A 24,423-nucleotide genomic window follows, 5' to 3' on the forward strand; every position below is an offset into this window, starting at 1 on the left:
TAAACCACCATGCCCAGCTAATTTTAAAGTTTTTTTTGTTTGTTTTTTTGTTTTTTTGTTTTTTTTGCAGAGATTGGGTCTCGCTATGTTGCCCAGGCTGATCTTGAACTGATGTCCTCTAGCGATCCTCCCACCTCAGCCTCCCAAAGTGCTGGCATTACAGGCATGAGTCACCATGCCCAGCTCATTATTGTATTATTATTTTCAAGGAACCTGGGTGTAGATAAAACTGGGTATAGACCTAAGGCTGCTCTCTGTTTACCTCTTTTGAGCTCAGTTTTTTCATTTGTCAAACGGGAATAATAACATCCAGCTCATTACATCATCTCATCATGAGAAGTCACAATCATTATTATTAAATAATACTTAGGTAATATTAATATTCATGTTAAAATGATGTTATATTTGGAAACAATAATAGTAAATGACCTTTGTACAATTTAGCACCTTTTATTTTTTAAGCACTTTTCTTATTTTTTCTCAATTTAGTCCTGTAAAGACTAAAGCCCTTTTAGGTTGGGCACGGTGGCTCACACTGGTAATCCCAGAACTTTCAGAGGCCAAGGTGGGGATTGCTTAAGGCCAGGTGTTCGAGACCAGCCTGGGCAACATAGGGAGACCCCGTCTCTACAAATAATACAAACAATTTGCCGGGTGTGGTGGTGTGAACCTGTAGTCCCAGCTACTCAGGAGGCTAAGGCAAGAGGATCGCTTGGGTCCAGAAGGTCGAGGCTGCAGTGAGCTGTGAAACTTTCAAGGTTCCTCTGGCATCTGGAATGTTCCAGGGGCTTCTTGCATGCCTTTACCAATCAGTCCAGGCTACTTCTGCTTGATTGGCTCTGGGCTGGGCTCATGTTTTTGGTTGTCTTTGTGAACTTGTGCTGGCACCTTCTAGTCACTGCTCAAGCCACTTCCTCATACCTCAGCCCCACCCTGCCATCACCTTCTCAGGCGGAAGTCTACGCCACACGTGGCTTGATACTCCAGTGCTGTTCACAATGTCTGCCTCTGTGGTCACTGTGCCTTAGCCCAGAGGAAAACAGCTCCCCTTCCTCAGGGGTCAGCTCTTTTAAAGGGCCCTGCAGCAGGATTTCCTGAGCCCTGAGCTGTTGTAGTTTTTGTCATTTTACTGGCCCTGGGTGGGTCCAAGTAATACTCACCCCACTGTACCCCAAAATGCCCATCTCCCTGGACCTTCTGACTCGAGTTGAGTCTGGCTCATCTTTACCTGGACAACCAGGACTCCATCTTTTCCCAGGGTCATTCTTGTCAAAGTCCTCATGGACTGTTTTATGGTTCACAAAACTACAGTGGAGTCACAGCCAACTTTCATTTAACTTGAATAAATTTGGCCAGGCACAGTGGCTCATGCCTGTAATCCCAGCACTTTGGGAGGCCGAGGCAGGGGGATCACTTGAGGTCAGGGGTTTGAGACCAGCCTGGCTAACATGGTGAAACCACATCTCTACTAAAAATACAGAAATGAGCCTGGTGTGGTGGTGGGTGCCTGTAGTTCCAGCTACTGGGAGGTGGCTGAGGTACAAGAATTGCTTGAACCCAAGAGGCAGAGGTTGCAGTGAGCCAAGATTGCGCCACTGCCCTCCAGCCTGGGCAACAGAGCAAGACTCCACCTCAAAACAAAACAAAACAAAAAACCCACAAAGAAACAAAAACAAAAACTTACACAAATTCATCTACATGTGCTCGGCTGGGCCTCCCTCAGGACCTCTGGCTGCATCATGTATTCAATAACAAGTGGATGCAATCCAGCCTGAACCAGAGATAACATTTCTATAGTGCTTACTGTATACCAGGCTATACCAGGCACTGTTCTGAATCCTTTGAATGCATTAACTCATGAGATAACATTCCTGTGAGGCGAATGTTATTATAGAATTCTCCTTTTATGGAAGAGGAAACTAAGACAGAAAGGTCTAGTGACAACTCCTATCCTTACCCCCTGGTTCACAAAGCTAATAAGTGGCAGCACAGGGGCCCAAATGCATGTGGCTGGCTCCAGCAAGTGCCCTAATTTCTGTGGGATGGTGCCCCTGTTTGAACAATACCCGGCAAATACCTGTGAAAGAATGTGACTGACTGTAAGCGTTCCCCATCCTGTGTAGAAGAAGCAGCAAAGTCCATCATGTGTATTCAGGATTTCCAGAGGTAATTCTGACTGTATGCCCTTTCTCCCTGACACGACAACTTTTGATTACTTTAGAATTGAACTTGGGAGGCCGAGGAGGGAGGATTGCTTGAGCCCAGCCTGGGCAACATAGTGAAGCCCCATCTCTACAAAAACTAAAAATACAAAAAGATTAGCCAGGCATGGAGGCACATGCCTGTAATCCAGCTGCTTGGGGGGCTGAGGCAGCAGGATTGCTTGAGCCTAGGAGTTCGAGGTTACAGTGAGCTATGATCACGCCAGTGCACTCTAGCCTGGGTGACAGGGTGAACCCCTGTTTCTAAAACAACAACAACGACGACAAAAACTCCCACATTTGCTGCCTCTCCATTATAATTATGCAAAAGGCTGAGCAAAGTGATGGCAAATATCTGTGTGTGCAAACTGAGCCTCCCCAGCTTATTATATCTGCATTGAAGGCCTTTGTGGCCTTAAGTCTGGCCTCTCTCTTCGAGGGTGCTTCTGAACATCTAATCCAGGAAACTCTAAGCAAGTGTTTACTCCATGCCGAGAGCACTGAGAGCAGACACACAAGAGCCTCAGTCCAGCAGAGCCAGTAACACGAAGAGAGCCCAGAAGGGTGACTGTCACCTGCAGACAGATGAGCAGGGTTTGTTCAAGCAGCTCTGTCCCTGCTCTCTGATCTGCCTGTTTTTCCTATGTGTGGGTGATGTGCTTCCAGCAAGGCCCTGCCTAAGCCCATCTACTCCAGAAAGCCCAGTGTATACCAAAGGTGCTGCCTGCATCTTGCTGACAGATGAGTGTGAACTCTAAGCAAATAATACAGAGGAATTCTAAGGTACAACTTGGTGTTTTCTCACTGATCCCTAATGCTGATTTTACTATTATTATTATTATTATTATTGAGAGAGGGTCTTGCTGTGTCACTCAGGCTGAAATGTAGTGGCGTGATCTCAGCTCACTGCAACCTCTGCTTCCCAGGCTCAAGCCAATCCTCCCGCCTCAGCTTCCCGAGTAGCTGGACGACAGGCACACAACACCGTGCCTGGCTAATTTTTTTTTTTTTTTTTTGTAAAGATGGGGTTTCATCATGTTGCCCAGGCGGGTCTCGAACTCAAGTGATTCACCTTTCCCAGCCTCCCAAAGTGCTGGGATTACAGGTGTGAGCCATGGTGCCCAGCCCTAATGCTGATTTTCATTTACTCTTCCTAGAGCTGATTGTAAAACTGAAGCTAAAAACTCTTATAAAGTAGAGTGTTCTCAGGACCACTGCACTGTGCAACTCTAGGGTGCCATATACGTTTTGCTATATGAATAGTGCCCATTGGAGCTGAGCAGGACACAGCCTGCCCAGATTTGCCAGGGCCAGAGTGAGACATCTGTCACAGGCTGCCCAAAGGGAAGGGCAGTAACTGTCCCAACCTACAGATCTTTGCCTACCTGAGCCAACCCCACCCATCCTAATGGGAAACCGAGGCCTCTAGGGGGATCCCTGCTGCCCTGGAACTAACTCTGGGCAGGTTAGCATCCAATGCCCCCTGCTTCTGTCCAGTCCAGTCTTTTTTCTGTGGCTACACTCACTCTCATCACTCTTCCAACTGCCAGAACTCACCTTCCCTTGAAGTTGAAGCTGATTCAGTGTCAACTAAAAGGATTCAGTTACAACTGGTGGAGGTGGGCAGAATGGCAGAGGATGTAAAGGGAAAACAAAACAAAACAAAACAAACCTGTGCAGAAGATGCTGAAAGAGGGAGAGAAATAAAAGAGGATAATATAGCAAACATCACCTCCACCCGTTCTTTCCATATATCCATTTAATCCTCACAATAATATTGTGTGGGCTCTTTAACTTTAGCTCCCCACTCTACAGATGAGAATACTGAGGGCACAGAAGTGAGGAATTTGCCTAAGTAGACAAAGAATCAGTGGCAGCACCAGGCATCGGACCCAGACAGTCTGGCACCTGGGCCCTTGCTCTTACCCACTGCACCAGGCTGAGCATGGGAGGGTGGAGGCCCAGAAAAGGTCAAGGTGAGTCTGGACTGGGCCAGTGGCCGGCAAAGGTGGGCAAAGGCTCCCTGAGTCACCACCCTCCTCTCCCCCAGCTGAGCAACTCACCGTAGTGGGGAAGATTTCCTTCAATCCCAAGGACGTGCTGGGCCGCGGGGCAGGCGGGACTTTCGTTTTCCGGTGAGTGGCAGCCAGGAGCCAAGCTGGGGACATGGCACTCACAGCCCTCGTGGGCACTGTCCCCTGGAGAGACATTCTTTCAAAGACTCCCCCAGGTGGGTACAGGTTGATCCCTCACTCGCCAGTCCTGCTCTTTCCTTTATCTGTTTTCATTTTTTTGAGTCTTGCTCTGTTGCCCAGGCTGGAGGGCAGTGGTGCAATCTCAGCGCACTGCAACCTCCGCTTCCCAGGTTCAAGCAATTCCAGGCCTCAGCCTTCCCAGTAGCTGGGATTACAGGTGTGTATCACCACGCTCGGCTAATTTTTATTTTTTTTTTTTAGTAGAGATGGGGGTTTCACCATGTTGGCCAGGCTGGTCTGGAACTCCTGACCTCAAGTGATCCTCCCGCCTTGGCCTCCCAAAGTGCTAGGATTACAGATGTGAGCCACCATGTCCGGCCCTTTATCTGCTTTCCCTGAATGCCCCCCTGCCCCCGCCATCGCCCACTTTCCAGGGGACAGTTTGAGGGACGGGCAGTGGCTGTCAAGCGGCTCCTCCGCGAGTGCTTTGGCCTGGTTCGGCGGGAAGTTCAACTGCTGCAGGAGTCTGACAGGCACCCCAACGTGCTCCGCTACTTCTGCACCGAGCGGGGACCCCAGTTCCACTACATTGCCCTGGAGCTCTGCCGGGCCTCCTTGCAGGAGGTGAGTTGTGGTTCAGGGAGGGTGGGTGGGAAGGTCTGGGCTGGAGAGTGATGCTTTTTGGCCCTTGCTGCTGCTCAGTACGTAGAAAACCCGGACCTGGATCGCGGGGGCCTGGAGCCCGAGGTGGTGCTGCAGCAGCTGATGTCTGGCCTGGCCCACCTGCACTCTTTACACATAGGTACCCGAACTGCCCCTGCCTCCCGCTCCCTGTTCTTAGCCCCTGCCTTCTGCCCTCAGCAACCGGCTTTCTTTCTGCCCCCCTCCCACAGTGCACCGGGACCTGAAGCCAGGCAATATTCTCATCACCGGGCCTGACAGCCAGGGCCTGGGCAGGGTGGTGCTCTCAGACTTCGGCCTCTGCAAGAAGCTGCCTGCTGGCCGCTGTAGCTTCAGCCTCCACTCCGGCATCCCCGGCACGGAAGGCTGGATGGCGCCCGAGCTTCTGCAGCTCCTGCCACCAGACAGTCCTGTGAGTCTATCCACCAAGTCCTCCAGGCACACAGCTGCCCCAGGCTGCAGGAATCCGTCCCTGTCCCAGTACCCCTCCTGAGGAGACTCCATGACACTTGCTGTGTGACTTTGAGCTGTTCCTCCAAGCTTGTCTCTTCTTAAAGAAGGGATGATTTGTCCCTCCTTCTACAGCAGTATCAGGGACTGTTTTGCCACCCAGGGGACATTAGGCAATGTCTGGAGACATTTTTGACTGTCATGACGTGGGAGGGAGGGGCTACTGGCATCTGCTGGAAATGCTGCTAAATGTCTTACAGGACAGGACAGCACCCAACACAAAGAACTAACAAAATGCCAGTGGTGCTGAGGTTGGGAAACCCTGAGCTAGAAAATGGTTTGTAATCTTCACTGTGCTTCACAACTACTGCGCAACTTAAAAAAAGGATGCCCATTGCCGGGTGCGGTGGCTCATGCCTGTAATCCCAGCACTTTGAGAGGCCGAGGCAGGTGGATTGCTTGAGCTCAGGAGTTCGAGACCAGCCTGGGCAACCTAGGGAGACCTCGTCTCTATCAAAAGCACACACAATTTAGCCGGTGTGGGTGTGTGCATCTGTGGTCCCAGCTACTTGGGAGGCTGAGGCGGGAGGATCGCTTGAGCCTGGGAGGTGGAAGTTCCAGAGAGTCAAGATCACCCTACTACACTCTAGCCTGGACAACAGAGTGAGACTCTCTCTCTCAAAAAACAAAAAACAAACAACACCCCAGGCCCCACACCCAGTGATTTTGACCTAATTGCCTGGGTCATTTTTATGTGGAGCCAAGTTTGAGAACCACTGATGTCGAAGGTTTTGGAGGGCATCAGATGAGCTAATTAGTTGATACACAGAGCAGCATCTGACCCACACAGAGACACTTGCGTTTGGGACCCCAGAATTATGGATTTTGAGTCACAGTGTGTGGGCGGAAGTTGAAGCCAGAGAAATGGATGCTAATCACACAAAAGGACAGTCACCGGGGAAGGCCGCCCCCACTCCTAAAGTTGAGAGAAAGCTCAAAGTGGTGACCTGGGCTCAAGGACTGAATGTATGATGTCATGAGACGATACAGTTTATTTTTAAATTAGTGGCCAATATGTATATATATATATATATTTTTTTTTTTTTTTTGAGATGGAGTTTCGCTCTTGTTGCCCAAGCTGGAGTGCAGTGGTGTGATCTCAGCTCACTGCAACTTCCGCCTCCTAGGTTCAAGCGATTCTCCTGCCTCAGCCTCCCTAGTAGCTGGGACTATAGGCAAGTGCCACCATGCCGTTGATTTTTGTATTTGTAGCAGAGATGGGGTTTATGCCATGTTGGCCAGGCTGCTCTCAAACTCCCAACCCTCAGATGATTCACCTACCTTGGCCTCCCAAAGTACTGGGATTATAGGCGTGAGCCACTGTGCTTGGCCCTATATATGTATATTTTTGAAACAGGGTCTTGCTCTGTCATGGAGTACAGCGATACCATCACAGCTCACTGCAGCCTTAAACTCCTGGGCTCAAGGGATCCTCTCACCTCAGCCTCCCAAGTAGCTGGGACTACAGGCACACAACATGGCACCCAGCTAATTTTTGTATTTTTTTGTAGCGGCAGGGTCTCACCATGTTGCCCACGCTGGTCTTGAACTCCTGGCCTCAGGCAAGCCTCCCACCTCGGCCTCCCAAAGTGCTGGGATTACAAGGTGTCAGCCACTTGCCTGGCCCAATATTTTAACATTTGAGAAATTCTACATAAAATTTGGGTTTCTGGATTTTCTTTAAAAAAAAAAAAAATCAAAATTGCTTGAGGCCAAAAGTTCAAGATCAGCCTGGGTAACATAAGAAGACCCACCTCTACAAACAATTTTAAAATTGGTCAGGCATGGTGGCACATGCCTGTAGTCCTAGCTACTCAGGCTGAGGTAGATTGCTTGAGCCCAGGAGTTTGAGGTTACAGTGAGCTGTGGTTGCACCACTGCACTCAGCCTGGGCAACATGAGCAAGGCTCCAACTCAAAAAAACCAAAATCAGCTCTGCCACCCTGGAGAGTCCCCTGGTGACAACCAGTTGGAGCTAAGGACCAGCTGCCCCTGCAGACAGAACCCATGCCAGGTCACCACAGTCCTCCTGATTGCTTTATTGCCTCATGTGTGGCACCCACTTATGTAACCTGCCTACACCCTGCAGGAATGAAGCTTGGAAACCTGAACTAGCTCAGTAGGGGCAAAGGTTTTGGATGAAAACCATCGGCCCACTATAGTGGTGTAAATGGGAGGGCTCTAGAGCCAAGGAGATGCTGCCCGGGAAGCATCTTGAGTTCCAGTCTGAGCCAAACCCCTGGCTGCTCTATCAGCCCATGGGAGAATTTAGCCAGGCCGACTTCCTTGGAAGCAGATTTCCTTCTCACACCCATCTCTCTGGCCCCAGACCAGCGCTGTGGACATCTTCTCTGCAGGCTGCGTGTTCTACTACGTGCTTTCTGGTGGCAGCCACCCCTTTGGAGACAGTCTTTATCGCCAGGCAAACATCCTCACAGGGGCTCCCTGTCTGGCTCACCTGGAGGAAGAGGTCCACGGTGAGGGAGCCCTGGGCAGGGCAGAGAAGGGAGGAAGGGCAAGACACTAGGCAGGCCTGAAGCAGACTCTCCTCCTCCTCTTCCATCCTCCAGACAAGGTGGTTGCCCGGGACCTCGTTGGAGCCATGTTGAGCCCGCTGCCGCAGCCACGCCCCTCTGCCCCCCAGGTGCTGGCCCACCCCTTCTTTTGGAGCAGAGCCAAGCAACTCCAATTCTTCCAGGTCAGAAGGAAAGCTTGGGAATGGCCCCCAAAGTCCTAAGTTTGGGTCCTGGGCAATAAGAAATGGGATATTAGATTGGCTGAGGGAAAACAGGAAGAGCTACCTGGTCCTGGCAGCCTGGCTTTTTCCCTAAACTGGGAGCCAGGCTGGACTCCTAAACTCCACCATCTTGGCACTCTTTGGTCCACTCACTGCCAGCTTTGCCAGCCCCAGCTGCCCTTTGTATGGGAATATAGCCCATTCCTTTCCACCTGAGTCATCACTCATGCTGTGCCAATAGCCCACTGCATTTGTGTGAACTTGAGCAAGAGACTTCGTGCCTCTGAACTGCAGTTTGCTTATTTGTAGAATGGGGACAGCAGTACCAAGCTCACAGGTTGGTGGTAAATAACAGAGACGTGGCATAGAGAAGCTTCATGCCCCCAGAGACAATGATCCTTGTCAGGTCATCCTAAACCACTCTCCTAAGTAAGACAACACACTCCTGGCTATGTGGCCTCTGGCCTTGGTCACAAGGCTCAGGAGCTCTCTGGGCCCCAGGACGTCAGTGACTGGCTGGAGAAGGAGTCCGAGCAAGAGCCCCTGGTGAGGGCACTGGAGGCAGGAGGCTGCGCAGTGGTCCGGGACAACTGGCACGAGCACATCTCCATGCCACTGCAGATAGGTAGAGGCCACACTCAGGTGGGCCTGGGCGGTGGAGGGGAGCCCAGCAGGGATGCTTTTGCCACTGAATTCCCTGTCCACAGACCTGAGAAAGTTCCGGTCCTATAAGGGGACATCAGTGCGAGACCTGCTGCGTGCTGTAAGGAACAAGGTATGTGTTGGGGCCTGGGTGGGCCTGGGTCTTGGGGAGGCCTGGCTGCAGCTGAGCCAGGGTTCTCTGCTCTACCTACCCACAGAAGCACCACTACAGGGAGCTCCCAGTTGAGGTGCGACAGGCACTCGGCCAAGTCCCTGATGGCTTCGTCCAGTACTTCACAAACCGTTTCCCACGACTGCTCCTCCACACGCACCAAGCCATGAGGAGCTGTGCCTCTGAGAGCCTCTTCCTGCCCTACTACCCGCCAGACTCAGAGGCCAGAAGGCCATGCCCTGGGGCCGCAGGGAGGTGAGGTGGGCTGGAAGCCACACAGATGGTCTCCATGCTGGCTGGCTGAAGAGCTGAGCCTGTGGCTGGCCTCAGAATCAGAATCAGAAAAGACTGCCAGGCTGGGTGCAGTGGCTCACACCTGTAATCCCAGCATTTTGGGAGGCTGAGGTGAGAGGATCACTTGAGGTCAGGAGTTCGAGACCAGCCTGCCCAACATGGCAAGACCCCATCTCTACAAAGAATTTGAAAAATTAGCCAGGCATGGTGGCGCATGCCTGTAGTCCCAGCTGCTTGGGAGGCTGAGGTGGGAGATCACTTGAGCCCAGGAGTTCGAGGCTGCAGTGAGCCAGGATCATGCCACTGCACTCCAGCCTGGTCCACAGAGAGACACTGTCACCCCCTTGCCCCCACAAGACTGGCAGAGGCTGGGCAGCCTGGGGCTGAAGCAGAGATGTTCCCTGGATCCCAGGCCCTGGCACCCCTCAGGAAATATAAGAAAAAGAAGATTCACATCTGTTTAATGTGTATAAAGCCAAGGAAAGGATAGTTCCGAACTCAATAGATATATTCTGTACAATTCATATGGTGGGGTTGAGGGGGAGGGGACAAGGCTGTAGAACCCACACCCGAACATGTACAAAAATAACTTATATAGCAACCCCCACCTGCAAGGATGATGCAGCTCTGCCCAGCCACCGGGGCTGGGGAGCACACTGCAGACGTGGCACCGTGGGAGCCAACCAGTATGGGCCCCAGATGCAGGTGGGAGTGAGGAGGGCACCAGTCCGGAGGGGAGGGCGGCTATTAGGAGGCCTTGAGACGGTTGCTGGCCGAGCGTGAGCTCAGCAGCTTGTCCACCATAGTGCGGGCGTAGCGGAGCCGGCTGGCCAGCTCCTTACAGCAGCCGTACTCCTCCAGGAGACTCAGGCGGTATGTGCGGAAGTCCCGCTTCTCGTCGATGTAGGTCACGGCTGCCATCAGTGGGCACAAGATGAGTTTGGTGTGATCCTGCAAGAGAAGAGGGGTAGGGATTGGCCATCCCAGAGGCCAGTGTATGTTAGGGAGTAGAGGGAAGACACAACAGGTTATAGGTACCTGAGCTGCTCACTCCACGCTCAACTCACATGGGCCACTGCCAGGCACGTAGAGCCTACCCCAGCTCTCTCCTGCCCCTGGTGACCTCCAGCTCACCTGGAAGAAGTTGATCTGCACGCTGCCGTTGCTGAGGTGCAGGATGATGGCGCTGCGGGTGCGGAACCAGGTCCGCAAGTAGGGCAGCCGGGCGAGCTCATCACCTTCGCGCGGCGTGATGTTGGCACCTGCCTTCAGCAAGTGCTCGCTCATGTAATTGCGGAAATATTTAAGGAGGGTGATCTGGATGAAAGGTAGGTGAGGGGTTCCAGAATTAGAGTCTGATCCTCCAACACAGGTCCCACTTCCGCAACACCACGCCCCATGGGCCGGATGGCACTCACCTTCTTCATCAAGGAGTTGGGATGGGAACTCACGGTGAGGTAGGACTCAGTGCCATCACGCTCTATGTACTGCAGGCTGTCACCATCGTTGTAGAGGATGAGGCGTGTTGAGTCATTGAAGAGCACCCCCACGCTGTTATCACAGAGCTGATACCCTAGGGATCGGTGGAGAGAGGTCTCAGAAAGGGGGAATAGAAAGCGGGGGGTGGGGCCAGGCGTGGTGGCACGTGCTTGTGATTCCAGCACTTTGGGAGGCTGAGGATTGTTTGTGCCCAGGAGTTTGAGACCAGCCTGGGCAACGTAATGAGACCCCATCTCTACAAAATAGTTTAAAAATTAGCTGAGCGTGATGGTGCACACCTGTAGTCCCAGCTACTTAGGAGGCTGAGCCCGCAGCCAGGCATGAGCCTGGGAGTTTGAGGCTGCAGTGAGCCATGATTGTGCCACTGCACTCCAGCCTGGGCGACAGAGCAGGACCCTGTCTCTGGAAAAAAAAAAAAAAAGCTGGGGAGTCAGGGAGCACTGGGAGCTGGAGCTGGAACTGGGAAGCCGGGGATGGAGACAGGAGGGCACTGAGAAGAGTACCTGGGAGCTCAAACAGGCCAGAGCCTGTAACAACTGAAAAGGTCACCTGGCTGTGCCTGAGTCACCCACCTGTTCTGGAAGAAACCTACCAAGGCCGTACTTGTCCGAATAGTCCACCCACTTGCTGACCCAGAAGATGGGGATGCAGGCAGGATCCTCAGCCTCCTCTGAGACAGAAAATGACAGACAATTGGTCAGGACCAGCCTCTTCTCCTCTGGTCCACACATGTGGCCCACACTAGGGAAAAGGGAAGCCTGCTGGGCACCCCATCTGGGCTCAGTTGAGAGGCTTAGGGCCCCAGAGAAGAGCAAAGCAGGGCCTCTGCTGCCAACAGGCTCAGACAAGCAGCAGCACAGACATGTCTGCAGAGAAAGTCTCAGCACAGTGCACCAAGTTCCACTCACTCCTTCATTCCACTGACCCATTTACTGAAGGCCTACCATGCCAGGCACTGTCGCAGGTACAGTGAGCAACAGACAAAACCCCAGCCTCCATGGAGCTTACACTGTGGTTGTAGGGGCAAAGACTAATCAATTTAAGTATGGACAAAATATCAGTGACTTCTATCATGGTAAGAGTCAGAGACATCTAGTTTTCCAGTTTGGAGTAATTAAGAAACTGTGAAGACAGAAGCCAGTTGCAAACACATCAAAATGTTATGTTCAGTGCATGCAACAAACCCCTTACTTTAAATCCAATAAACAAAGAAGGACATGTTGGACTATGTTGGGTGAGAAGTGTTATCGAGAACTATGCAGTGGGTGAGGGGATGAGAAGCACCAGCAGAGAGGCCAGGGAGATGCTCACAGAGCTGACACTGGAGCAGACACTTGAAGGAGGCCACAGCATGAGTCATGTGGTGTCTGGAAGAAGTGCCTTCATGCCAGGACCAGGGAGAAAGCCCTGAGGCTGCAGTACATCTGGGTCTGTTATTTCAAGGGTCTTGAAGAAACAATAGGAACTTACTGAGCAAAAGAAACAGCATATGAAGGTGGCACATCGAGGTGCTAGAGTAAAAGACAGATCAGAAAAGGAGGCAGAAGCTACAGCAAGCAGGGCCTTGGATATCAGGAAATGGGGAAACCAATGGTCCTGTGGAGACAGGGCCTGGACAACTCACCAGTGCTTTGTTGGCCAAGGCCCCTCCTGCCTTTTCCAGATGCCCCAAGCAATCCTGCCCTGCCCAGGGCCCAGCAGTACCCACCTTGCCTGACCAGCCCACGCTCCGAGGGCTTGGAGGCATTGACACTGTGCAGCTGCTGCAGCATGTCACTGAGGTGGCAGTCAACCACCTCACCTGTCTCTCGAACCACTGGTTCTTCTTTTTCCCGGGGACGCTCAGGCAGGGGGTTCTCCAAGCCTAGGAAGGTGACAAAAACAGGGGCATTGGGAAGGGCATAGGACTCCCCTGCCAAAGCTGAAACTCTTCTGAAAGAAAAATTCTCTTAGTTACCACTGCTTTGGGGAAACTGAGTCAGTGCCTGGTTATTAGAGCAGCAGCTGCCATGCTCAGGTGACAGGCACATAGTGCTCACTGTGAGGCAACAGATCTTCAGAAGCTCTGGCCTCTGACCCAACGGTGTGGCCCTGCAGGATATGACCTGCCACTCAGGCAAACAGCTTGAAGGCACCAGCAGCTCAGAGCTGCCCAGCTTCGAGCAAAGAATTGAAAGCAACTTCAGCATCCAGGCAGATGGAAGGGCTGAGTAGTTTAATTCATCCACAGAATGGATTCAGTAGGCATTTAAATAAAAACACAAGAAATTTTTTTCCACCCCAAAATTTGCTTTATATGCTTATTTATAACCAAAAAAGCTAGAAAAGATAACATGAAATTTTAACGCTGATTATATCTGGGCAGTAGAAACACAGATTATTTTTATTGTCTTTTTCCTTATTTATGTATTCCCCCACCAATATGTGCCAATTCTCCTTGTATAATATAAAATGTTTAAGTTTTCAATTAAAAAATGATGTCATGATAGGGACTTAGCTATGAAATAATAAGATATTATGGATTTGCTTTAAACACTCCAGCAAGGCCAGGCCCAGTGGCTCACACCTATAATCCCAACACTATGAGAGGCCGAGGCAGGTAGACTGTTTTAGCTCAGGAGTTCGAGACCAGCCTGAGCAACATGGCAAAACCCTGTCTTTACTAAAAATATAGAAACTAGCTGGACATGGTGGCACACCTGTAGTCCTAGCTACTTGGGAGGCTGAGGTGGGAGAGTCACTTGAACACAGGAGGTGGAGGCTGCAGTGAGCCATGATCTTGCCACTGCACTCCAGCCTGGGCAACAAAGCAAGACTGTCTCAAATAAATAATAATAAATAGTAAACAATAATTTTTTAAAACACCTGTAACAAAAAAGGCAGGAGGCTGGAATAAATAAAACAAGTCTGTCCAAATGTTGATAAATAGTAAAAATAGATGAAACATGGGACTCATCATACAGTTCTCTCCACCTTCGGGTAACACAAGTCTGTCCAAATGTTGATAACTAGTAAAAATAGATGAAACATGGGACTCATCATACAGTTCTCTCCACCTTCGGGTAACTGAAAATTTCCTTAAGTTTTTAAAATGCTATATGAAAAATTAAAAGTGAAAGAAAAAAAGTAGGAGGCTGAGGCAGGAGGATCACTTGAGCTCAGGAGTTCGAGACCAGTGTGGGCAACAGGGCAAGACCTCATCTCTACAAAAAATTTGAAGATTGGTCAGATGCGGTGGCACATGCCTCAAGTCCCAACTACTTGGGAGGCTGAGGCTGGAGGATCACTTGAGCCCAGGAGATCAAAGCTACAGTGAGGTAAGACTGTGCCACTGCGCTCCAGCCTGGGAGACAGAGCAAGACCCTGTCTCAAATTTAAAAAAAAAAAAAAAAAGCAGAGAAATAAGTAATCCTTTAAAATATAGCCCAAAGAATAAAATATCCATGAGTCTATTTCAGACATAACCAAATAAATAAATCAATGGGAGAGAAGGAACAGCTCTTCCTTACAGAAGAATTCTAATTATTAAATGTAGAAAAAGTGAGGAAAGGAAAAATTACCATTAGAACATCACTCTAGGCAAGGCACAGTGGCTCATGCCTGTAATCCTAACACTTTGGGAGGCCGAGGAGGATCACTTGAGGGCAGGAGTTTGAGATAAGCCTGGTCGACATAGTGAGATCTTGTCTTTACAAAAAAAATTTTCTTTTTTTTTTTTTTTTTTTGAGACAGAGTCTCGCTCTGTCGCCCAGGCTGGAGTGCAGTGGTAAGATCTCGGCTCACTGCAACTTCCACCTTCCAGGTTCAAGCGATTCTTGTGCCTCAGTTTCCTGAGTAGCTGAGATTACAGGTGCACACCACCACGCCCGGCTAATTTTTTGTATTTTTAGTAGAGACAGGGTTTCACCACATTGCCCAGACTGATCTTGAACTCCTGAGCTCAGGCAATCCACCCATCTCGGCCTCCCAAAGGAAAAAATTTTTTAATTAGCTGGGTATGGTGGCACATGCCTGTAGTCATAGCTACTCTGGAGGGTGAGGCAGGGGGACTGTTTGAGCCCAGGATGTTTGGGCTGCAGTGAGCTATGATTGAGCCACTGCATTCCAGCCTGGGTGACAGCAAATCCTGAGACCTGTCTCAAAAAACATTCCACTGTAATAATTGCTACAAGATATGTAGAAACTCTGGGGAGTTTTTTGTTGTTGTTGCGACTTTTCTGTATAAGCCTAAAATTATTCCAAAATGAAGTTTAAGAAAAACCAATACCTAAAAATTGAAAACTGAAAAATGAACTGAAGTTGTACATCAAATTCGTGATATATCCACAGAGGAAAAAAAAGTATTTCAAGTGACTTTTTAAAACTATGTATCCTTAGTGAAATATACTTTAAGGACAATTAGAATTGCAAGAAAATAAAATATCATTTAATAACAGGAACTCATATTTGTTGAAAATTTTAAGTATATTAATGTAAGGGAACAAGATTTTCAGTTTAAGAGAAAAGAAATACAAGTATAAACCAAAGAAGTAAAAACAGATTAATAGTGTGTCTGAATCAGACACTTAAAAATTACCAGAAGAAAAGCAGTAACTCCCAGTGGAGAAGATCACTGTAAGACAATATGTATCAATGTTAAATTTCCTGAACGTGGGAACTGTGCCAGGTACTATTGTTATGTATCACTGTAAGACAATATGTATCAATGTTAAATTTCCTGAACGTGGGAACTGTGCCAGGTACTATTGTTATGTAAAAGAATCTGTTTTTAGGAAGCATACACTGAAGCACTAAGGGTAAAGTGTAGGACGTATACAACTTTTGAATGTTCAGAAAAAAGAGGGCAATTGATAAATGTGAAAAAAAGTGTTAACTGGTGAGTCTGGGCAAAAGGGGAGAACAGGAGTGTGTTTTTGGTCTCTGCTACCTTTTTCATAAGCTTGCAATAATATCAAAATAAAATGTTTAAAAATGTGTGACTCAGAAATACCATCATAGACTCAATGTCAGTTTTCCCCCACTGCCACAAATGCAGTTCCTAATTCTGTTCTCTGAAGAGACCTAGAAACAATGACAACCTAAGCAATGGCATGTGGTTTTTGATTTTTAAGAAAATGTCCATCTTTTTTAAGAGAAGTATTCTGAAGTTTGTATAGGTATAAAATGGCAAAGTGCCTGGGGTTAACTTTAAAAAATACTTCAAAGGAACAAAAATAAATAAATGAAGCAAACTTGAAAAAATCCTGATAACTAATTATTGAATCTGGTAAGTATGAAGGGATCCATTACATTATGCTCTATATGTGTACTTGAAATTTTCATGCTGGCTGGGCGCAGTGGCTCACACCTGTAATCCCAGCACTTTGGGAGGCCAAGGTGGGCAGATTGCTTGAGCTCAGGAGTTCGAGAATAGCCTGGGCAACAAAGTGAGAACCTGTCTCTACAAAAAATCAGCCGGGCATGGCAGCACATGCCTGTAGTCTCAGCTGAGATGGGAGGATGGCTTGAGCCTGGGAGGTAGAAGTTGCAGTGAGCCGAGATCATACCACTCCACTCCAGCCTAGGAGACAGAGCCAGACCCTGTCTCAAAAAAAAAAAAAAAAAAAAAAAAAAAAAGGAAATTTTCATGTTTTTTAATGAATCATGAAAAAGTGTTAGAAATTTTTTTAAAGGCCAGGTGTAGCAGCTCATGCCTGTCATCCCAACACTTTGGCGGAGGTGGGAGGATCGTTTGAGCCCAGGAGTTCCAAGACCAGCCTGGGCAACACAGCAAAACACTGTCTCTACAAAAACTAGAAAAATTAGCCAGGCATGGTGGCGCATGCCTGACAGTCCCAGCTACTTGGGAGGCTGAGATGGGAGGATCAATTGAGCCCTAGAGTTGAAAGCTGCAGTGAGCTGTGATTGTGCCTCTGCACTCCAACCTGGAAAACAGAGGAGAGACCCTGTCTCCAAAAAATTAATTAATTAAAGTGATTGGAAAGAATTTTTCAGGCTTGGCATTCAGTCCATTTTCTTCTTCTTGGGCATGGTAGGTTTATCCAGCCATGGTAAGGTCAGTCTTTCCTGGCAGGGCCAAGGAGCAGATGGGCATTGGAACCACGGATTGAAGGACAGAGGCCTGTCCTACTCCACACCTGAGCTCTCGGGGCCAGGGACTAAGCCGCACACACTCCTACAACCTAGGCTTTCTCTGGGGGGGGGTCTGCTCTCTTACCCAGAGCCTTGTTGTACCTTTATTGAGGACTGTGAGGGGCTTCCGGTTGCTGGGGTCCAGGCTGCTGGGAGCAATCGAAAACCTCGGTGGAATGGTCAGGCAGGTGATGGGGAGACGGGCAGGGATATAGCCAGAAGTAAAGAACTCGTCGTTAAGCAGCTCGTTAATGGTTGGGCGGGCAGTGGGATCTGTCTGAAGCATCTTCTGGATGAGGGAGGAGGCCACGGGGTTGATGTGCTGGGGCAGAGAGAGGGACAGCCATAAGCAGAATGTGAAGGGGACCCGGAGTACAGTACGGCCTCAAAGGGGCTGCAGGTCCCCAGCCCACATGCAGCCCCCAGTCTCAAATACACCACAGGTCAGTGGTTCACAACTTGGTTCAATGCCAAGTTCTCCACGGTCAGCTTTACTGAGCACAATTGACAGAAGGGTCAATGGACTGTGGCCTAGCACCAACTCACTTTCCTAGCACTCACTATGTGCCAGGAAAGCATTCTAAGCACTCCTGTGTTTGGCTCACTTAGCCCTCACCAACACATCTAAGGAGTGGGGATCTATTATCATCCCTTTTTCGCAGAGGAGGAAAGTGAGGCACAGAGAGGGTGAAGGCCTTGTCTAGCTGGCTTGATTCCATGCTGTCTCTGACAGTGAACTGACACTTTGTGATGGATTTACTATGTCTGTCCTTATGGTAACAGGCCTCTTGGCTTCACATAAGGACACTACACTCCAAACTGGCTGTGTGCTAGGCTTCTGCAGGAACCAGCTATTCCTTTAAATGTATTTCTGTTGGTGGTTGTGAAAATGCACACCACAGCCGGGCACGGTGGCTCATGCCTGTAATCCCAGCACTTAGGGAGGCCGAAGCAGGCGGATCACGAGGTCAGGAGATCAAGACCATCCTGGCTAACGCGGTCAAACCCTGTCTCTACTACAAATACAGAAAAAAGTAGCCAGGCATGGTGGCGGGCGCCTGTAGTCCCAGCTACTCGGGAGGCTGAGGCAGGAGAATGGCGTGAACCTGGGAGGCAGAGCTCGCAATGAGCCGAGATCACGCCACTGCATTCCAGCCTGGGCGACAGTGAGACTCCGTCTCAGAAAAGAAGAAAAGGCACACCACTATGCCATTAGGAAGGCCTGGGATTCACAGTGATTCATAATTCTGAGAGCGCTTACCACATGCAAGGCACTCTGTGAGGTGCTCCAAGGCAGGAACTCCACTTTATAGATGGAAACTATGGTTCAGAAGATGCAGGCCAGGCTGGGCATGGTGGCTCATGCCTGTAATCCCAGCACTTTGGGAGGCCAAGGCGGGTGGATCACCTGAGGTCAGGAGTTCGAGACCAGCCTGGCCAACATGGTGAAACCCCATCTCTACTAAAAATACAAAAAAAAAAAAAAAATAGCCAGGCTAGGTGGTGGGTGCCTGTAATCCCAGCTACTTGGGAGGCTGAGGCAGGAGAATCGCTTGAACCTGGAAGGTGGAGGTTGCAGTGAGTCGAGATTATGCCACTGCACTGGGCAACAAGAACAAAACTCCACCTAAAAAAAAAAAAAAAAACAAAAAAAACAGATGCAGGCCATTTGCCCAATGTGATCTCGCTAAGTGGCAGAATCCATTTGAATTAAGATAATCCATTTCTAGAGCTTAAGCACTTTTGCCTCCTACTCCTTCCCACCTCCTTTGTTTTTTGCTTTTTACACAACTTTTGGGTTACCCAATCTCTTGAGAATCTGCCAACTCTCTCCCCCTAGAAAAAATGCTTATGTGCACATACATGTCAAATTCTGTATGCAATTTCAGACACAGGCCCTCTCAAGCTCTGTGGCTACCTTAGAGGTGGGATAGACCTATTTCTGGTCCTAGGATATATCTGGGCTCCGTAAATAGCTTCTGGGGAAAACAAAATAAATGTAAACTTAAAGCATCATTAGTCACCTTGGGAATACTGTATTCATTCTTCTTGATCCGGAGGTAGGTCTCTTTTAGGCAAGAAGTCTCAAAAGGTGGTTTGCCCACTAACAAGGTATACCTGTAAGCACAAGGTAGGATTTGGCACCAGTCTCCCAGCCACAACCCAGACATAAGAGAAATCATCTCAGGGTCAGAACAAAGGTCAGGCATCCTCTGGACACTCACTCTAACTCTGGGGCCCCTGAAGACAATCCCCAAGTCCACTGAGCAGCCCCAGGAGCCATGACATTGGCTAGAATAAGCCCTCAGCAGAATACACGTGGTGAGACCAGGATTCTTAAGGGCCAGTGATTTTTTAGCTATAGCCTGCGGTCATCTAGGACTCCGTGCAAGGGCCTCAGAGGCTGCCTGTCATGCAAAACAGGTCAAAGGGCTACCTGCACTTACAGAAGCAGCTCCACCTTTAGCAGTTCTGTACTAAAGTCTTCAAGTTTTCATTTGAAAAAACCCCACTGCAAAGACATATGAAAGCCATTGGTACAACTCATTTCTAACTCTCCAGTACCTAGGCCCAAAACAAGAAAGATAACACCTGAAAAGGCCCAAGCCACCTGATAACACCTGAAAAGATCCTCCGCCTGCCACCAACCACTGCTGATGGTCTCAATCCAGAATGACCACTGGCACCTCATCTTTCCATCTGTAACTCCTGGCCTAATTTCCCCCACCATGCTAATGCTCATCAGTGTTTACGACCTTATTGTGCATGGGAATCACCAAAGGACCTTGTTAAAAATCCAGATTCTGATCCAGTAAGTAGTCTGGGTCCTGAGATTGTGCATACAAGTTCCCAGATGATGGTGATGCTGCCCTGTGGACAACTCTAAGTAAAGGACTACAGTAAGGTTGTGGAGACTCTCCCTCCTCCTCCTCCTCCTCCTCTGTACCCATGGCCTAGGCTGCAGAAATCCGACAGGATACACCAGTGACAGGGAAAGATATGGCAATTAGGCTTTGTTTGGGGGTGACTTGTCCCCTGGAGTAGGCTTTCTGTAAAGCAGGCCGAAAGGTCCACAGAAAAGGTCAGCCAGGTAGGATGTCCCAAAGTTGCCCCTGCTGAGACCAGGTAGGTCCAGAGACAACTCCCAACTTACATGATACACCCAATGGACCACACATCCACCTCGAAACTGTGCCCTTTCTTGCTCAGCACCTCGGGAGCTATGTAATTAGGAGTCCCACACAGGGTCTTCTTCCTCTCCCCGTCATATTCGACTTTGGTTGCCAGTCCAAAATCCCCTGGGACAGAGGTAGGAAGAGTGGGTACTTAGATGCCAGCCTCTGACATCTGTCAATGCAGAAGGCTAGTTAAGGTTTGACCATCCAGAACCAGGGCCATTTGATCCCACAAGCCTCTGCTCCTTGTATGCAGCAAGGCTTCCCCAGGAATCTTCCCGCCATGCTGACACCAGTGACACTTCTCACCCCTCCTCTTAGAAAGGGGCTATGCTTCGAAACGGAAACTGACAGGGATAGTAAAACTCCAATGCCTTCAAGGATCAAGCAAGTTAACCTCCAAGACTTGGCAAGTCTGTGAAGAAGTAATAGGGAGGAGTAGAGACTGTGGCAAACAAGAAGGAAGGGGACAGCTGTTTTCCAGCCCAGCAAAGGGCTGCCCTAAGAAAATGCTGTCCTCGTATTACTGGAGCTTTCACCTGTTTAAAAGGAGATCTGAATCAAAATTTTTATGTCAAACCTTCCAATTTAAAAAATAAAAACAAATTCAAATTCTTTGTAAAAAAAAGAAAAATGTTGTATTGGGGCACAAAAAAATAATGCATCTGTAGGCAAGATACTGACTTGTGGGTTCTTTGTCTCCTTCCTTTCTCCCAGCCTCCTCCAAATTCCAGCCTCTTGCTGTGATGTCAAGCACCCCTGCAGGCTCAGCAACTCACCTATTTTCACCTCCAGATCTTCATTCAGGAAAAGGTTGCCCAGCTTGAGGTCTCGGTGAATAACTCGGTTTCGGTGCAGGTACTGGCAGCCAAGCACAATTTGCCGTAGGTAGTATCGGGCCTCAGGCTCAGTCAGGGCTTTCCTCCTCTTGTGCAGCTCCAGGAGAGACTGTGGGTAGGAAGGAGAGGGCAGGAGGGATGGGGAGGTGGATTGAGGCCGGTGGGGAAGGGAGAGGGTTACCAGGCAAAGGAAGCACAGGACTGGACTCTGGACTCCCAAGGGATGAAAGAGGGGTCTTGGTGGGTTTCTCTCCTTCCCTATGCCCCCACCCCATTCCTTCTCCAGCACAACTGGCATCTGGACCCTGCCTTAACACTGTCCACAACCATTCGCAGCACCCCTTCTCCTCCTAGCTTCCTCCCTTACCTAGGGCTCCTCTCTCAGCACCACTCCGGAGGCTCCGAGTCCCCAGCACCAGATCCCTTTCCTGACTCTTATCTCCTCCGGAAGGCCCGAAGTCGGGCTCCAACTACCCCCTCACTGACCCAGCTCCACTCCAGAAAGCTCCTAGGGCGCGGCATCACTAACCTGGGACTCCTCCCTGGGCACTCCAGGGCCCTAGCGTCCATTACCAGCACCCCTCCCCCCAGCACCTCGCGTCCAGAAGCTGACTTCCCTATCAGCAACATGACTCAGACTCCACTTCACTGGAACCCCCTCCTCTAGCAGCTCCAAGAGCCAAGAAGCCTTTACCAAAGACACTTTCCATACTTAAGCGGGAGGCTCCCAGCACCCTTCTCTAGCAGCTCCAAGTCCCAGGCACTCCCTTGCTGGGCACTCTTTCCAGCAGCTCCAGGTCTGGGCGCTCCAACTGCCCCGCAGGCAGTTCCAGTTCCCCAGCAGCGACACTCACCCTCCGGCGGCAGAGCTCCAACACCACGAACACGAAGTCGTTGTCCTCGAAAAAGCCGTGGAATCCTACGACGTGCTGGTGGGCGAGGCTGCGGTGAATGGATATTTCCATGGACATCTTCTCCCTCTGGTGCGGCTTGAGCAGCAGAGACTTAGGCACAATCTTGCCCGCGAACACCTCCTTGGTGTCCGCGTCCGAGATCTCGAAACACTTGGCAAAGCCGCCCTTGCCCAAAAAGCGGCCCCGCACATAGCGCCGCCGGCTGCGTGGGTCCACTAGGACCTCCGGGATCTCTTTCGCCGGTGGAGCCGCCGCCGGAGCTCCGGGAGCTGCAACTCCGGCGACCCCGGCTTTCCCAGGGTCGGCCGGTGCCCGTGCCAGCTTCCCTGCAGTCACCGCCGCACTCATGCTCCCAAACCTGCTCTGCAGACCTGGATCCGAGCAGAGGCTCCGCACCGCTCCGCTCCTCCCCGAATTCAAACGCGGCGCTGGGAACGTTACAAAAGCCTGCGCGCCACTGATTGGCCGCGGGGATTTAAAATCCAAACCCGCCCGCCGCGCGGCACCACGGGAGAGCCCTGCGCAGCAGCCGCCTTTAAACCCGGACCCAGCCGGGGAAAACCTGATTGACAGGGACACCCGAACACGTGGGATAGCCTGGGAAACCAAACCCGGCGTGGATGCGGAGACCCAGCCCCAAGAGGGGAGGAATTCCTTCGGGGTTTCTTCCTTTCTCGGGCGTCCGGGAAAGCTCCTGCAGTTCACTTGCGCCTCCTCCAGGAAGCTTTTCCTTAAATCTTCCTCCACCTCCACCCCACCTAGAATATAAGCTCTCTAAGAGTAGGGAACTGGCACGCCAACAGGTAGTTTAGGAGAGCCTTAGCACCCGCCTCCGATGCCGTCAGCTCTCAGCCAAGCCACCCGAAATGAACTAAAATCTAAGTAAAAGTGTCCTTGCCAAACATACCTTCATGGCAAGTCCCCTAGCCCTGTTCCTTCAAATAACTGCTGTTCCTGAGCGACTCAGGATTACAGAGTAACGCTGCTTAAAGGAAGGGCCAGGTAACAGTAGCATCGCTATCACCTGAGAGCTTGTTAGAACCGCAAAGGCAAACGTTCAGGCCCTACCCCAGACCTCCCGAGTCAGTGTCCGCCTCTTAACAAGACTGCTCAGGTGATTCCTACACATCCTGAAGTCGGAGAAGCACAGTACCAGAGCCCCCCATGATGCAACGGAGCTGTCTGGCCTGCTCGCTACTGAATTTCCCAGGGCCTAAAATAGTGGACACTCAGTTTCTTGGTCAGAGGAAGGGAAGGTTGAAAGAATGCCTAGCCAACTGGCAGGTCATAGCCAAATGTGTCTTGCAGGGTTTTGTTTGGCCTCCCCCCCGCCCCGCCGTTTTTTTTTTGTGACGGAGTCTTGCTCTGTCGCCCAGGCTGGAGTGCAGTGGCACGATCTCAGCTCACTGCAACCTCTGCTTCCCAGGTTCAAGCAATCCTCCCACCTCAGCCTCCCAAGTAGCTGGAATTACAAGCATGCACCACCATGCCCGGCTAATTTTTGTAATTTTAGTAGAGAAGAGGTTTCACCATGTTGGCCAGGCTGGTCTTGAACTCCTGACCTCAAGTGATCTGCCCCCTCGGCCTCCCAAAGTGCTGGGAGGCGTGAGCCTCTGTGCCTGGCCATTGTAAAACATTTACAGCATTTAAAAGAGGAGCTCTTAAAAATTGGGATTTGTGGCCTTTCCTGAAAAATATCAGCTCTAGCTACTTACTCTGTGCCTACATGCTTTCAGTTTGCCACAGTTTTCAGCTACACCCCTTTGTTCTGTAGGTACTTGAGTGGCAACCCTGGAACAGCAAAATACCCAAGTTAGAAGCTCTTTCTCTGTACCTCCTTAGCACCCTCTGATCCTTCATAGAGCCCAGCAAAAATCAACCATACTATAAGCATCCTTCACCTGCCTTGCAGCTAAGCTGAAGGACAATGAGGACAATGATGCTGTCCTTTCTATCCCATATCCCAAGCTCCCAGAGCAGTGCTTGGTAAAAAAAAGGGTACTCACTAAAATGTTGGCTGAATAAAAGGGAGACTTTGAAAAATTAAGTTATTTTGTACCCCTATGGTGTGAATTATTCTTTTTATTGAAATTTAATACACTTACAGAAAAAATGTACATATCATAACTGTACATAGAGCTCAGTGAATTTTCACAAACTGAACAAATCTGTAAACCACACCCAGATCGAGAAAGAGAACATGACAAACACGCTGCAAGCCTCCCTTGTGCCCTGTACTGGGGGTGCCAACACCACCTCCTAGTCTGATGATGTACTAGGAGATTCACAGACTCAGCCTGTAGTCATACTTATGGCTACGATTTACTACAGCGAAAGACTAGGATGCAAAATCAGCAAAGGAAAAAAGTGCATGGACAAAGTCCAGGGAAACCAGGTGTAAGCCTCCCACAGTCCTCTCCCAGCAGAGTC

At 49.9% G+C, this 24,423-nt stretch overlaps 2 protein-coding genes across 3 annotated transcripts in view; one reads left to right on the forward strand and one right to left on the reverse strand.

Annotated features, from left to right (window-relative positions):
* Positions 1-9,919, forward strand: part of ERN2 (endoplasmic reticulum to nucleus signaling 2) — a 23,069-nt gene extending 13,150 nt beyond the window's left edge. Inside the window, exons 14-22 of one of the 2 annotated variants that reach the window (XM_030799679.1) lie at positions 4,252-4,336; positions 4,831-5,020; positions 5,099-5,198; positions 5,290-5,489; positions 7,917-8,064; positions 8,158-8,285; positions 8,826-8,949; positions 9,032-9,099; positions 9,185-9,885. In XM_030799679.1, the coding sequence (XP_030655539.1) occupies positions 4,252-4,336; positions 4,831-5,020; positions 5,099-5,198; positions 5,290-5,489; positions 7,917-8,064; positions 8,158-8,285; positions 8,826-8,949; positions 9,032-9,099; positions 9,185-9,397 (1,256 nt within the window). In that variant the 3' untranslated portion in view covers positions 9,398-9,885. Of the gene's footprint in view, positions 1-4,251; positions 4,337-4,830; positions 5,021-5,098; positions 5,199-5,289; positions 5,490-7,916; positions 8,065-8,157; positions 8,286-8,825; positions 8,950-9,031; positions 9,100-9,184 lie in introns of both variants that reach the window. The other variant, XM_030799682.1, reaches the window with a different exon arrangement.
* On the reverse strand, positions 9,877-23,368 carry PLK1 (polo like kinase 1). Its single transcript, XM_003261681.3, has 10 exons — positions 21,934-23,368; positions 21,020-21,188; positions 20,219-20,363; positions 19,089-19,182; positions 17,167-17,386; positions 12,641-12,796; positions 11,525-11,602; positions 10,851-11,005; positions 10,567-10,749; positions 9,877-10,383 (listed from the first exon to the last, which is right to left on the reverse strand). Exons 1-10 carry the CDS (start codon positions 22,339-22,341, stop codon positions 10,180-10,182), a joined length of 1,812 nt encoding a protein of 603 aa, XP_003261729.2. The 5' UTR covers positions 22,342-23,368; the 3' UTR covers positions 9,877-10,179.
* Positions 23,369-24,423: the final 1,055 nt, after the last annotated feature.

This window comes from Nomascus leucogenys, chromosome 2 (assembly GCF_006542625.1).
Source record: "Nomascus leucogenys isolate Asia chromosome 2, Asia_NLE_v1, whole genome shotgun sequence".
In the NCBI taxonomy this organism is placed as follows: domain Eukaryota; kingdom Metazoa; phylum Chordata; class Mammalia; order Primates; family Hylobatidae; genus Nomascus; species Nomascus leucogenys.